The 14,878-nt window shown below is 35.7% G+C and overlaps 2 protein-coding genes across 2 annotated transcripts; both read right to left on the reverse strand.

Annotated features, from left to right (window-relative positions):
- Positions 1 to 5,929: 5,929 nt before the first annotated feature.
- LOC139854920 (uncharacterized) lies at positions 5,930 to 6,646 on the reverse strand. Its single transcript, XM_071844192.1, has one exon. It carries the CDS (start codon positions 6,644 to 6,646, stop codon positions 5,930 to 5,932), a length of 717 nt encoding a protein of 238 aa, XP_071700293.1.
- A 60-nt stretch (positions 6,647 to 6,706) lies between these two features.
- On the reverse strand, positions 6,707 to 14,062 carry LOC139854921 (uncharacterized). The gene is made up of 6 exons (XM_071844193.1): positions 14,015 to 14,062; positions 13,661 to 13,856; positions 12,891 to 13,312; positions 12,393 to 12,687; positions 8,338 to 8,463; positions 6,707 to 8,220 (listed from the first exon to the last, which is right to left on the reverse strand). The coding sequence occupies exons 1-6, from the start codon at positions 14,060 to 14,062 to the stop codon at positions 6,707 to 6,709; spliced, it is 2,601 nt and encodes an 866-aa protein (XP_071700294.1).
- Positions 14,063 to 14,878: the final 816 nt, after the last annotated feature.

Here is a 14,878-nt window from a genome sequence, read left to right on the forward strand (position 1 = left end):
GCCTGCACCAAATTATTGTAACATGCTGAATCTTTTTTTGGGTCCATAAGTATGGTTATATTTCAATCAGGTGTTGGAATTTTGTTTTAGATTTCAAATGTATGTGTTTGAATAATCTAGCACTTTTAAGTGTTTAAAAAAGGGCTTATTTGCTGATTGCAAATATAAATAGTATATGCAAATACAGATAGTATATGGATTTCTGTATAAAAATAGTACGATAGTTATGTATCGTGCATCGCATTTACATGAGAAAGTACTGCAGGGTGTAAAAGTTACCAAAACTCGAATGTTAGTGAGAAACGTAAGTTAAAACGTAAAATATTCAGCTGCTACAACAAAAGTTACAATTACAAACATATTATGGTGCAGGTACCTATTACAAGTTTCCATTTACACGATACTTACACACAGAATGTTAAACCCAAACCGCAGATGAACATTATGAACAAAAGAAACCTAAACTTCATCCACCAAAAGACAATATACCTGAAACAGATTTCTACAGCGCGTGCTTTCCATCCAGGACAAGGAAAAAAGTTTGCAGTCTTCTCGAGAAACCGATCATCAATGTATCGCCTGCAGCATACCCCGTGTTAGCCAGAAACAATTGCCAACCCACATAGACCAACAGTTTCTTCTTCCTTGCACCTCTGGCCTGAATCAAACACCATGTATGGAACTCGCCTTTGAGATCCAGACATTCATAGCTACATCCAGCTCTGAGCTCTCTAAGCCGATTCAATTCTGCAGGCAGTTCCTGAACCACACCGGCATTAAATGTTTTAGATAGATGCTCAAAACTAATAATTACTAAATTGGCAATAAATTGATGCTAACTTGCAACCAAAACGAATTGGTTTCATATTTATTTCTTAAAGCAAAAGTGACCATCTTAAAATTGTTCATTTTTTTTAAAAATAAATGTTCTAAATATCACCATACAGAAACAACCACATTCTAAACTCCACTATCTTACTTGAATAAAAGTTTAGCAAACTAAATAAAATAAACTGATGTTATTAAGTAATCTTGCTTGAAATGGAAGTAACTCACCCAAAATGTTCCTTGTGGGATTTTGCAGAAAACGTAGGTCACATCGACAGTATCCCAGACATTGTATCGCTGAGCAAATGCTAGTTGTTCTAGAGCATGGGTTTGAGACACGCTTGAAGATGCTTGATTTCCTGGACCCATAGATGTTTTTCAGCTATTGTAATTTATAATTATATTTGATGTACAGTTAAATTCACGGTAGCCTTTTCAAGCATTCTGAGTGTTGTAACATGTAGGTTAGTTAAATAATAATGTGTTAAAAACAGAAACTAAACCAACACCTAGTCAGTTTCCGCTATATGTTTATTTTATAATGAAAGGTAAATACTGGAAGCTATTTTATATGTAACTTAAGGACACAAAATGCATTAATTGAATTATAAAAGTCATTTCAATTTTTTTAGGGTTTCATATCTGCAAAAACTGGTTTGAATGTAAAGGCTATGGGAAATTGGTGAGTAAGACAAATGGTGCTTGACAAAAGGCATTAATTTGTCATATTTGCATGTGTAAAACTTGTAAAATCAGTATTCCGACACTAAACATTCCTATAAGTTTAGTTTACTAAGAAAGTGTAATACAAACACTAAATGGATGTGCAAATTAACAGCATAAACAGTACATATGATATTATAAAGTTTGAGTAAATGATTTTAGGGTTTCATATCAACAATCACTCATATGAAATCAGAGTGCATGAAGTAACCTAAATATTGTTTGAGAAAAAGTAATAACCTGGATTCGCCATTCAAGGGGTTGAGTATAGATGACGATTGTCTGGAACTAAATGATGGCGTTTGAGATGGCTTTGCAAGGAAAGAGATGGTAGCAGTTGAAGAGATCTTTGTAATCAAGTGTGTATCTTACTTGAGCAAATGAAGGGATGGTCTTTTAAATGCTCAGTTTATTTGTAGGTAGATATTTTTAAGGGAATCGGTTCCAAGTTTCCCTCTAAATTAGATATTTCTAGCGTAATCAAATTGCACCCCTTTATTTTAGTGGTATTTGCAATTGGTGAACTACTTTTTAGGGCTCAAATAAAATGTTTTGGTTTATATGTTATTTAACTTGTTTTGTTTGATTCCTTGGTATGTTAGAGTGCAAATTTCTAGTGTACTTAAAGGATTGCATAGTTGTGAAACAGGCACATGATCAAGTGTTTTAGGAAGCACTACAAAGTGTTTTAGTAGCAATTACAAATCTAACAAATTACTAAGATTCCTTTAACATGCTGCATATTCAGATTTGAAAAGTCAAGCACACTAAGGTTACAAAGTAAGCATAGTTTTCACAACCAATTGTTTTAGGAAGGATTACAAACCTAATAAAGTACCATAATTTACAGCACAGAGCGGTTGACGATAGTTTAGAAATTCAGTCATACATAGTTATGCCACACATAAGTTACATACATTAGAAAAGTCCTTCAATCTATATGAAGGTACTTGAGTTGTTCTGGATTACATGTTAATCCCAAAAGATTGGCACCAGCAACCTACTTCTTCTGTCCTTGTTCACTGCGAATCTTCTTTGTTGTGGCCTTTCTTTCATCCGACTCCTCAGTAAATATTATAGCGCGCCTAGCCATTTTCTTCGATGTTTCTTGTTTTGTTTTTTGTTACTGTTCCAACTCCTATGGCGGTGGAGTCACCATGGTTTCCAGGCCTTCTTCTCGTTGTTCTAATGGTTGTGGTTGTGGAGTCATTATGGATTCTGAGTCTGCATTAGGCAACATAATGACTTTTAATATGATAATTTTGTCACAAACAACCATGAATAATGATAACATGATAGAAACCTCAAAACAGAAATAGAGTTACATTGTTTGAGTAGTTTGCGCAGGTGTTTACAACATTAGAAGACGGAGTAAATCTCAAACAATGTAATTTCAGAATAAGTTGGCAATTATACGGTCTGAAAAGTATACCTCATAATATATAATAGAAGTATTCAAATATTAGAGTGCTAAAAAAGAATGAGGCTGGTGTTTTTAAGAGGCAAACCTGGTGTCTGAGCAGTTGTCGGTATGTTAGCTGGAGGTGTGTTCAGAACGGGTTCCGAAATTTCATCTAGGAGGCGCACAACGATGAACTCTGGGTAGTTTTTCCTTGATTGTGGGTTGTAGCGGAATTGAAACGTGTGTTTTTATCCTGCAATTGCCTGTATGGGTGGTGGTAGTTCATTGGCCTAATCATACCCTTGGACTGTGACCAACTCTTCACATGTGTGGCCAACAATTTGGGTACCAGCATCTGAGAAGAACGTGAAGAATGCTGGTGTTGTCTTGTCGTTGACAATTGTCTTATAATAGTAGTTGCAATATGTAAAAACAATATAGTTACATGATGCAGCTACGATGTGCAGGTGGTATTATTTTTATTTTTTTCCTTATGTGGGTTTAAAGGTTGTCTGGATCTTGTGGGTCCTGCAAGCGAATTTGGTAGGGTCATTTACATCCTCTATCACTTTCAATGAGTAATCATTGTAGCATTTGTAGAACCAATCCCTGTTGCCACCCACTTTCTCAATAATGGCTTCGCAGGTGAATTCTACAGACTGTGGTTTAAACATTTTAGATGTATACGATGATGTAATGCGAAGTATATTTGAAAGTAGTAATAACTGCTGCTATGTCTGCGATGATAGAAAATGCCTTTATGTAAATGTGAAAGAAATTTTTATTTGTTTTTTATTCATCACAAGTTAACGTTAGTTTGTTTTCATGTATGTATATATACTTTTTTGGACAACGTACATGTTTTACAGATTGTATTTACAGATGCACAAATATTTCTTAACATCATGCTTACCCGATAGTTGTTGAGGTTGTGTGTTAGCAGTTCTATGATAGGAATCCTGTTGCGGTACCGTTCAATTGACAAGTCAGTCAGCCTAATCCGATTGATGTCCAAAGGTGGGCTTACTAGGTACCGATCGTGGTGCCTGTATGCAGACACCGCAGGTAATTGTCATCAGTGTTATTACAAAAGCAGTAATAAGGTTAAGCCTGCATAGGTACTCACTCATGTATTGAATCAAGAAATTCTGGTATACGTGGGTTAAAGTAACAGTGGGTGTCCTGAGAAGCGCTCAGCTGGACCTCTCCTTTACATCACACAAACTATGATAATAGTTAGTGCTCGAACAGTTACAAAAGCATGAGTAAAACATGGTATTTGTTAGTAATTATGTAAAGGATTTTGGATTTTTATGCATACCACGATAGACCTTTGGTCGACACGAACTGACCGCTAAGATGACCGGTTTTTCCATAGAATCGTACATGTCCGCATCAAAAGCCATAGCCAGGTCATTCCAGAGTGTGAGTTGAATTATATCTCCGCTAAACAAAGGCCACATTGTTTAGAATTGTTAAACGAAAACAACGTGGTATACAATTAATAATAGTTAGAATTGTATATACAAATTCCAGCTAAGTAATTTAAGCATGTTTTTTGTAAAATGTAGGTGCAACTTACTTCAGGTTTGTGTGGTCAATCGTTCTTCGTATAACTTGATTACGGTTAACATCTCCCATCACTATCGGATCTTCAAGTCGTTCAATGCAACCAATGTAGTCTATTTGTGTCAATAACACATTAGTTGGTACGCAATTTCTTTTAACCCTACTTGTTATTACAGTGTACTTACCAGCAAGTACGGTAGTGTTTGGCAAGTGCGTACGCAACTGATTGTAGGCCACGAACTGGAAATAGTGCTCCGGAAACAGTGCCCCAGGCATAAGCTCAAAAGTTATATTCCTATCAAAAGAAAGGGTCGTTGGCCCGGGTAGAACCTTCTCCCACCTAGTTGTTGCGTGGAAAGAAAAATTCCCTATCATATACACCGAATTTATATTCATCAGTTCATCCAAAAATTCCTTGTCAGAATAGCGCATGTTGACAAGCATAGGGTAGCTCTGTAGGATTATACATAAAAATGTCAGGCACACTTTTTAAATGAAGCTCAAAAAATAGTGGTCTAAAGGGTTGATGAAAGAATACCATCTCATCGATTAGCATGCAGCAGTACCCATTTGGTGCTTGAGTGTGAAAATTGTAAGTTACCCACTTTTGGTAAATTCTTGCAGCGATAGTCCTCTTTCTATTGCCTGCTGCATGTTGTGCCAACACTGTAATCTGTGCCATACCTTCAAACCCAAAAGAAAAAAATATTATAATTCCAAAAAAACTATTTACTATATACATAATGTTCCTATGGATTTTCTATTTTAATCGATAGTATGAGCAACCGTAGTTGCATCGAAGTCAGCTATTGTGGAAAGAAAATCTGTATACACGATATTTTTCATGACGTTTGCCTGTTGGCCTTCATGCTGTCTAATCAGTATTCTCAAACCGTCTGGTGATGTAGCCCGTGAGAGTGCAACATACAGTTGGCCGTGGCCAAAAGTTAGTTTAGGTAGATAAATGCCTATTTTTTTCAGCGACTGGCCCTGGCTCTTATTTATGGTCATTGCATATGAAACTTTCAGCGGGAACTGTTTCCTTTTTAAAACATAAGGTAATGTTGGTTCTTTGTGGATGAGGTTCATCCTCGGGAAGAAGATTTTTTCACCAACCCTTGTGCCCGTGATAATTTCCGCTTCAACTGCTTTTGTTAGGAGCTGAGTTACTATCATCCTGGTACCATATAGAGGCCGCATGCGACGCTAATATTCCGCAACAAAATAGTTGGCACCCCTATTTTAACTCGAGCAGGTGTGGTGGCAGGCCAGGGTAATTTAGCGTGTTCAAGTATTCTGTTGGATATAATAGTTCCGACTCGCCACCATCATTGCCTTGCGGTGTAGCAGTATCATAACTTGCGTAGGTTGTAACAGGGCCACCAACCATATCGACCACCATCTTATTTATGGTGTTCGCTGCATCGTTTTTGGGCAAACAATCACTTTTTGTTGTAACTCTGCAGCACTTGGATTCTGTAACGTTTCTGGGGGGTAGATAAACGAAATTAGATTCGCCAACCCATTATCATCATCTGGAACACAGTAGGTGTCAGGAATTTGTACCCAACTACTATTAACCGGGTCTTCCAAATCACGTTTCCCAACCTCGCCATTTCCAATATCCAGTAACCAGGCGGTAAAAGCAGTGTTTCTCTCCTTTTTTGATGGCGTCAGCCCTGGCTGCATTAAGCGAATGTTTTCAGTAAGAACAAACACCTTGAATTCCTGCCACAAATATGAAGATGTAATGCAAGAACGGACTATAGTCAATTTCTTTCCTTTTTCATGAATGGGTAATGTTTGTTTAAAGTCACCATCGAGAATCATAGACTTACCTCCGAATGGCGAGTTTTTGTTACCAAGAATGTCTCGCAGGCTGCGATCAAGAGCTTCAAAGCATCGATTATTATTCATTGGTGCCTCATCCCACATAATAAGATCTGTGCTTTCAAGTAGTTTCACCATTTGTGTGTTTTTGTTTACATTGCACATCGACTCATCGGTAAGGTCAATAGGAAGTTTGAATCGAGAGTGAGCAGTTCCGCCTGAAGGCAGTAACAAAGATGCGATTCCGAATGATGCCACAGCAAGAAGAATCTTTCCCTTATCCCTTAGACACATGATTATGGCCTTCCATAAGAATGTCTTACCGGTTCCACCATGACCATAAACGAACACAAGCTATGTCCTGTTGTTCGAAGAAGAATCACGTATCATTTCGTAGATTCTTCTCTGCTTCACATTCATCCCAGATTCTAGATGACTCAGCTCCTCATTAAGCGATTCACAATCATAGTTTCTCTCCTCCATGATCAAACGGTTTGCAAGATCTAGTAGAAGGTCATCTGGCAGAGATGGCAATGCGAAGTCGCTGAGTGTCTTTCCACACTGGTTTAGGAGGATTTCAACCTCATAAAGAACATAATTATGAAGGTCATCTCTGTTTATGTGCAGATTTGCCATCTTCAGAGAGGCCGCTGCTCGCAAAGGTATGTCGTCAGACATCATTTCCCAGTGCTTTTCCCAAAGAGCAAGCAGATTTGAGACTTCAGAATACACTACGATGTGTGAAAAAAGCGACCGCAACTGAGAAGCAGTGGCGGATGTCGATGCTTCCTCCAGTGCTATAGTCCATTCTTTATCATAACCAAGAAGCCTAGTAGCCTCGCAAGCAGAACGGTATGTCTGGTATTCAACTTGGTTCATGGTTCTAATATCTACAAAGCTTGTGCACCCCTTTTGATGGCACAAAAGCATTCTTAGGAAAAAAGCCTCTCCGAATAAGGGATGTATGTATGACATCCTTCCAATCGAAGACTTGTTAATATTCGCCCTACGTTTCCAGCTTTTCTGTGCTTGATACCAAGCAAATTCAGATGGAAAATCCAAATATGTCAGGTGCCTGCCAGCCGAAGAAGAGGCGTTATAACATATCCACTCAGTCAAAGTAGTTTTCTTCTTTTCTGTGTTTTCGACAATTTCTTGAAGTGGTTGCTTGCCACGGAACTTCATAAGCTGCATATTCTCTAAATGGACAGACAGGATCTGAACTGCCGGTTCACGATGATGAATTGGGAAGTTAAAAATACGCCAACAAGCCTCGTACGGGCAAATGAACTGGGCATCTATAAAATTCTGAACTTCATCTACTGGTTGAGAGACCTGTGGTCTCGCACGGCTGTTACTGCCGATTGGTTTGGATATGCGAGCAGCAATGCGGTCTGTACCCTTTGAAATGTACTTGAACAGGTATTTGATCAGGGTTGTTGATCCACAGCACTCAACATTTATATGAGCTTGGAAAGTCTTACAAAGTAGTCTGTTGTAAGGAACTACATAGCTGTTATCGAGATGGACCCTAGAACGCGTTGTATATACACCAGTATTACGCCTTCGGTAGTATGCACGGCCATCAGCATCAAAGAAGGTTTTGTCGTTGTATTTTTTTGGGAAATTTTTTGTGCAAGTGGGCCCTTCCATGCACGGTGCATGTAAGTTGGGAATACCACAGGGCCCATGCATCATAGTCGCGGAGACCACCGCGTAACCAGCGAGGTCAGTTCTCGGGTCAGGAAGTTCAGCAGATATGTAATCATCTATTCTTTCGCTTATAGGTGATGATGCTGAGGAATACAACCACAATAATGTGTGATAATGGGGCAACCCTCTTTTCTGGAACTCAATGGTATACAGAACTGCAAAATTGTGAAAAAAATACATTAGTATCGATAAAAAAAGATATAAACAGCAGAGTCAACTTAATACAAAAGTAAGGGAAAATCATGTTGTAGAATTACCTCATCTAATGTTACCTAGTGGTTTCCCGTCTTTTAAAAAAGCAACAAATTGTTTGACTCTGAAGCGGAAAACTCTCGCGACAATATCAGGACTGTCTGATGCAGTAAGCAGAGGAAAAGGCTGCAGATATCGAGCTATTTCTGGCCACTTAACGTTGCAAGTAAAAGTGATAAAGAACTACGGATTCCCAAAAACACGACAAATCGCCAGGGCGTCAAGATAGTGGCTGTACATATAATGGGGACCACCGGTGAAAGAAGTTGGGAGGATAGTTCTACTGCCCACGTCTTAACCGGTCTGAACGGGTATGTACTGTAGTGACCCGAACTTTTCCATGTTTATATATTAAATGAAATTGATATTTGCATGATTAAATGTTTCCAACATGTTAAGCAATCAAACTTGTTATGACTTGATTAATTGAAATGTGTTCCATGTAGACAATTAACCACCCAAGTTGACCGGTGATTCACGAACGTTTAAAACTTGTAACAACTACATGATGATATATATATGGATATATATATAGTTAACATGAGATTATAATAAGTAAGTATATCACTAAGTATATTAACAATGAGTTATATACATAAAAAATGAAACTATTGAATTAAGAAACTCGAAACGATATATATAACGATTATCGTTATAACAACGTCTTACTAAATACATATGAATCATATTAAGATATTGATACACTACGTTTGACATGATAAAATAATAATTAAATATATCATTAAGTGTGTTAACAATGAACTACATATGTAAAACAAGACTACTAACTTAAGAGTTTTCAAAATGAGTTATATATGTAACGATTATCGTTGTAACGATGTTTTAATATATATATATATATATATATATATATATATATATATATATATATATATATATTGTATTAAGATATATTCATACACCATGTTATCATGATAATATGATAATTTAACATCTTTTTAGATATAATAAACAATGGATTAACAACATTAAATGAGATCGTTAGCTTAAAGGTTTCAAAACAACACTTACATGTAACGACTAACGGTGACTTAACGACTCAGTTAGAATGTATATACATGTAGTGTATTAAGATGTATTAATACACTTTTGGAAGACTTAAAGACACATATCAAAGTACTTCTACTTAACAAAAATACTTACAATTCCATTCTCATTCGTTTTTATCAACAATTCTACTCGTATGCACCCGTATTCGTACTCGTACAATACCCAGCTTCTAGATGTATTTACTATTGGTATATACACTCCAATGATCAGCTTTTAGCTGCCCTTGTGAGTCACCAACACATGTGGGAACCATCATTTGGCAACTAGCATGAATGATTACACTAAAAATCAAACTAATGGAGCCTATATGATACATCAACATTCACTTGAATATGGCACACCACAAACACATTTTGATTTCAACTTTCATGCATCAAACAACTCTCTCTCAAGTGTTCTTCCATTGTTCTAAGTGTTCTTCATCATCTTCATCATAATCTAGCTCAATCTAGCTCAATCTAGCTAACCTAGATCAACTTACAAAACAACTACTCAAGAACACATCAAGAACACTTTCAAGTTTGCAAGTCTACTTCCAAGCTTTCTAATCCAATCCAAGTAATCATCCAAGATCAAGAAACCTTTGTTATTTATAGTAGGTTATCTTTCTTATCCAAGGTAATATTCATATTCAAACTTTGATTCGATTTCTATAACTATAAACTATCTTAATTCGAGTAGAAATCTTACTTGAACTTGTTTCATGTCATGATTCTACTTCAAGAATTTTCAAGCCATCCAAGGATCCTTTGAAGCTAGATCATTTCTTGTCACTTCCAGTAGGTTTACCTACTAAACTTGAGGTAGTAATGATGTTTATAACATAATTCGATTCATATATATATATATATATATATATATATATATATATATATATATATATATATATATATATATATATATATATATATATATATATATATATATATATATATATATATATATATATATATATATATATATATATATATATATATATATATATATATATATATATATAACTATCTTATTCGAAGATTTAAACTTGTAATCACTAGAACATAGTTTAGTTAATTCTAAACTTGTTCGCAAACAAAGTTAATCCTTCTAACTTAACTTTTAAAATCAACTAAACACATGTTCTATATATATATGAGATGCTAACTTAATGATTTAAAATCTGGAAACACAAAGAACACCGTAAAACCGGACATACGCCGTTGTAGTAAAACCGGGGGCTATTTTGGTTTGGATAATTAAAAACTATGATAAACTTTGATTTAAAAGCTATTCTTCTGGGAAAATGATTTTTCTTATGAACATGAAACTATATCCAAAAATTATGGTTAAACTCAAAGTGGAAGCATGTTTTTCAAAATGGTCATCAAGACGTCGTTCTTTCGACTGAAATGACTACCTCTTACAAAAACGACTTGTAACTTATATTTCCGACTATAAACTTATACTTTTTCTGTTTAGTTTCATAAATTTTAGTTCATTATGAAACCATAGCAACTTAAATCACTCAAAACGGATTTAAAACGAAGAAGTTATGGGTAAAACAAAATTGGTTAAAAATGGTTAATTTGACTACGGGATGATTTTACAAAAATCTATACTAACCATAACTTAACTAACTTATATTGTATTATACATGTATTCTAACATATATTATGTAATCTTGATAGACCATAGACACGTATACAATGTTTTGACATATCATATCGACCTCATCTATATATATATTTCGGAACAACCATAGACACTCTATATGCAGTAATGCTTGAGTTAGCTATACAGGGTTGAGGTTGATTCCAAAATAATATAAATACTTTGAGTTGTGATCAAGTCTGAGACTTGTATACACTGGGTCGTGGATTGATTCGAGAAATTATATTGATTTATTTCTGTACTGCTAACTGTGGACAATTAATTTGTGGACTACAACGATGGACTGTCAACTTAACAAACTAAAATCGTTAAAACGTAATAAAATATGGTATGAATATATTTCGATCATACTTTGATATATATGTATATATTTGTTATAGGTTCGTGAATCGACCCGTGGCCAAGTGTTGTTTTTTCAACGAAAGAAATCTGTGAAAGTGAGTCATAGTCCCACTTTTAAAATCTAATATTTTTTTTTGGAGATGAGAATACATGCAGTTTTATAAATGTTTTACAAAATAGACACAAGTACGTGAAACTATATTCTATGGTTGAATTATTAAACCGAATATGCCCCTTTTAGTCTGGTAATCTAAGAATTAGGGAACAGACACCCTAATTGACATTTTATCATGGGCACTAACAAGCCCCAGTCAGAGAATTTGAACTGCTTTAGTACTTCAATTTTATCATGTCCGAAGGATGTCCCGGAATGATGGTGATATTCTATATGCATCTTGTTAAGTCGGTTACCAGGTGTTCACCATATGAATGATTTTTATCTCTATGTATGGGATGTATATTTATGAAAATTGGAAATATGAAATCTTGTGATCTATTATTATGAATTGCTAAATATATAGGTTAAACCTATAACTCACCAACATTTTTGTTGATGTTTTTAGCATATTTATTCTCAGGTGATTATTAAGAGCCTCCGCTGTTGCATGCTAAAATAAGGAAAAGAATTGGAGTCTGCATGCTTGTTATATATTGTTTAAAAACTGCATTTGGAGATTTATATCGATGTGTAATAGTATTGTAAACCATTATGTAATGGTCGTGTGTAAAAACGTTATCTTTTAGATTATCATTACTTGATAATCTACGTTATGGTTTTAAACCTTTATCAGTAAAATAAAGGTTATGTGTTGTTTTAAAAATCGAATGCAGTCTTTGAAAAACGTCTCATATAGAGGTCAAAACCTCGCAACGAAATCAATTAATATGAAACGTTTATAATCGATATGAATGGGACATTTCATGCTAATGGCGTCGTACAAACCCGAGAGGTAATCTTTCCTGATGTCTTTCTATTTCTTCCTAATTTAATCCATCCGATCTAATTCAATACTGCAATACACCATGACAACATACTGCTGAAAGAGTCGCCCGAGCCTCATCATGAGACTGTAAGAATTTTGCCTATCATGAAGCTGGTAGCAATAGAACATATTCGTCGACATTTTTCTAACTCGGCTACCAGTGGAACCTGGAGCATCAACCAACTTTAAATTAGGATAGAAGCCTGGTTCACCAAAAAAGAACATCAATGGGAATTGTAGCGACATATATGACAGATGAAGTTTGTTAACTCGCTTTGGGTACTCAGACCTTGGGTGGATTATTACATCGTAATCCGAAAGTGCCTGCGGACCAGTATCAAAGACAATAGCCCCTATTGCATCAGAAGCAGGAGGGCTATGTTGTTTTCATCCGGTGACAATGAACAATCGAATGTTGAAAGTTGGTTTCTCAGCAGCATTACATTTATCTCTGGCCGTCCGGAACAGCCTTACAAGTTCATTATGCGAATCGAGCAACAAAATAAGTCTGCGAACAATATCTTCACAGATGCGATCTGAATTCCCGCCACCAAAATGGGACATTCTGTTTTCAACTTCACTGTCCGTATCGTAGAAGTAAAGCTGCAGGAATCGTGGACGTGTTCCCGGTTGAGGGCATAGGGAACCAATCCAGTGGTAAATCTGCCCCGAAACTTTGAAAACATACGGAGACCGGCCGTCATACTGAACATCTGATTGTAAGCACGGACGTTATCCATGAAACCGTGTGTTTCTAAAAGTTCCTTCAAAGCGCCCGGAGGTTCTTCATAAGCCGTTAACCGGACACGCCCATTTTCACAGCAACAGTGATAGTGGATTTTTTTGTCCTTGAAGGTTTTTTTTATACGTTCGTCATGCCAAAATAGGGCTCCACAATGGCTATAGACGTATGTGCAATCCCCGCAGTCACGATACAGAGGAGAGAGAGCTGAAAAAAGGGAAAAAACAATTAAGACAACAAATACAACGACCGCAATACGGCTTCAAAGATACCAAAAAAAAGGAAAAAACAACAGGGCAAGAATAGCAAAGATACAACAATGTTGGCAAAGTATGCTTAAAAGTACTTGTTAGAGAACTTCTAGAGATACACAAAAAAATACCAATGAATACATTTAGGAACATACAACACCTGAAGAATCGAAAGCCGTAGAAAAACTATATATGGGTGTAACTCCATGCTGAAGTAATGGAGCAGCTAACTGTGGGGGTGCCCGGAATCAACGACGCCTGGTAAAAAAGGTAATTTACAAAATTACAAATAAGACATAAAAACAGGCAACAGTCACAGAAAAAGGAGAACCCAAATTTATAACACTCCCAAACATACCTAAAGTAGTATTATAAGTTGCCGATGATGATGCTTCCAAATTACACCTACACAGGAATGCCCGCCTTGTCGTTTGGTGTACGGAGACTACATCATCGGGTGCATCTGTTTTGTCATCCCTTTTTTTCTTTTTCGCGTAGCTCTCACCATTATAATCAGCAACACAATTATGAGACAAAAAAAATTAACAGCACTATAGAGACGAAGCATTGCATCAATGAACGGCAACACATACTATCGAAGGAACAACATAGACCAAGGTAACAACATATTTAATAACAAAAAAATCAAAGAAATTACCTGGAACGATGATCTGCAAATGCACGAGCCTGAATTTAAGACAATCATTTTTAAAGATGTTAATATGAATTAATAAACCCTATAAATAACAAATTTATGCTAACTATTTCCACCAATATGTACATAATATGTTGTTTGCAAACTAAAGTGCAGGAAGGGCTAAATAACAATTTTATATTAACTAAATAACAAATTTATGTTAACTATTCATACTAATTTGCACATAATGGTGCTATTTTTAATTGATGTTGTTCAGGATTTATGCAATGAAAGTTAAAAAAAAAAAACAAACATGCTGACCAAAAACAGGTTAGGATTTCTGCAATGGAAGTTAAAAAAACACAAACATGATCACCAAAAAAGGATCAATAGGAGTTAAGTATAACAAACTATTTCACACACCATAATATAATTGTGCTATTTTTATTTGATGTTGTTCAGAATTTCTGCAATGGAAGTTAAAAAAACACAAACATGATCACCAAAAACAGGAACATTGGGAGTTAAGTACAACAAACTATTTCACACACCATAATTCTAAAGTGCAGGAAGGTCTAAATAACAATTTGATATTAACTAAATAACAAATTTATGTTAACTATTCACACTAATTTGCACATAATGGTGCTATTTTTAATTGATGTTGTTCAGGATTTCTGCAATGGAAGTTAAAAAAACACAAACATGCTGACCCAAAACAGGTTACGATTTCTGCAATGGAAGTTAAAAAAAACACAAACATGATCACCAAAAAAAGGATCAATGAGAGGTAAGTACAACAAACTATGGAAGTTAAAAAAACACAAACATGCTGACCCAAAACAGGTTACGATTTCTGCAATGGAAGTAAAAAAAACACAAACA

Source organism: Rutidosis leptorrhynchoides, chromosome 6 (genome assembly GCF_046630445.1).
Source record: "Rutidosis leptorrhynchoides isolate AG116_Rl617_1_P2 chromosome 6, CSIRO_AGI_Rlap_v1, whole genome shotgun sequence".
Lineage (NCBI taxonomy): Eukaryota > Viridiplantae > Streptophyta > Magnoliopsida > Asterales > Asteraceae > Rutidosis > Rutidosis leptorrhynchoides.

Excerpts from the sequence above, each read along its gene's own strand:
- LOC139854921 (XM_071844193.1), bottom strand. The coding sequence starts at position 14,062 with ATGATTGTCTTAAATTCAGGCTCGTGCATTTGCAGATCATCGTTCCAG. Across the intron at positions 12,688-12,890 it reads CGGGAATTCAGATCGCATCT|GCACTTTCGGATTACGATGT; the intron begins GTGAAGATATTG and ends ACTGGTCCGCAG. Across the intron at positions 8,464-12,392 it reads TGTTGTCATGGTGTATTGCA|AAATAGCTCGATATCTGCAG; the intron begins GTATTGAATTAG and ends TTAAGTGGCCAG.
- LOC139854920 (XM_071844192.1), bottom strand. The coding sequence starts at position 6,646 with ATGTGTCTAAGGGATAAGGGAAAGATTCTTCTTGCTGTGGCATCATTC.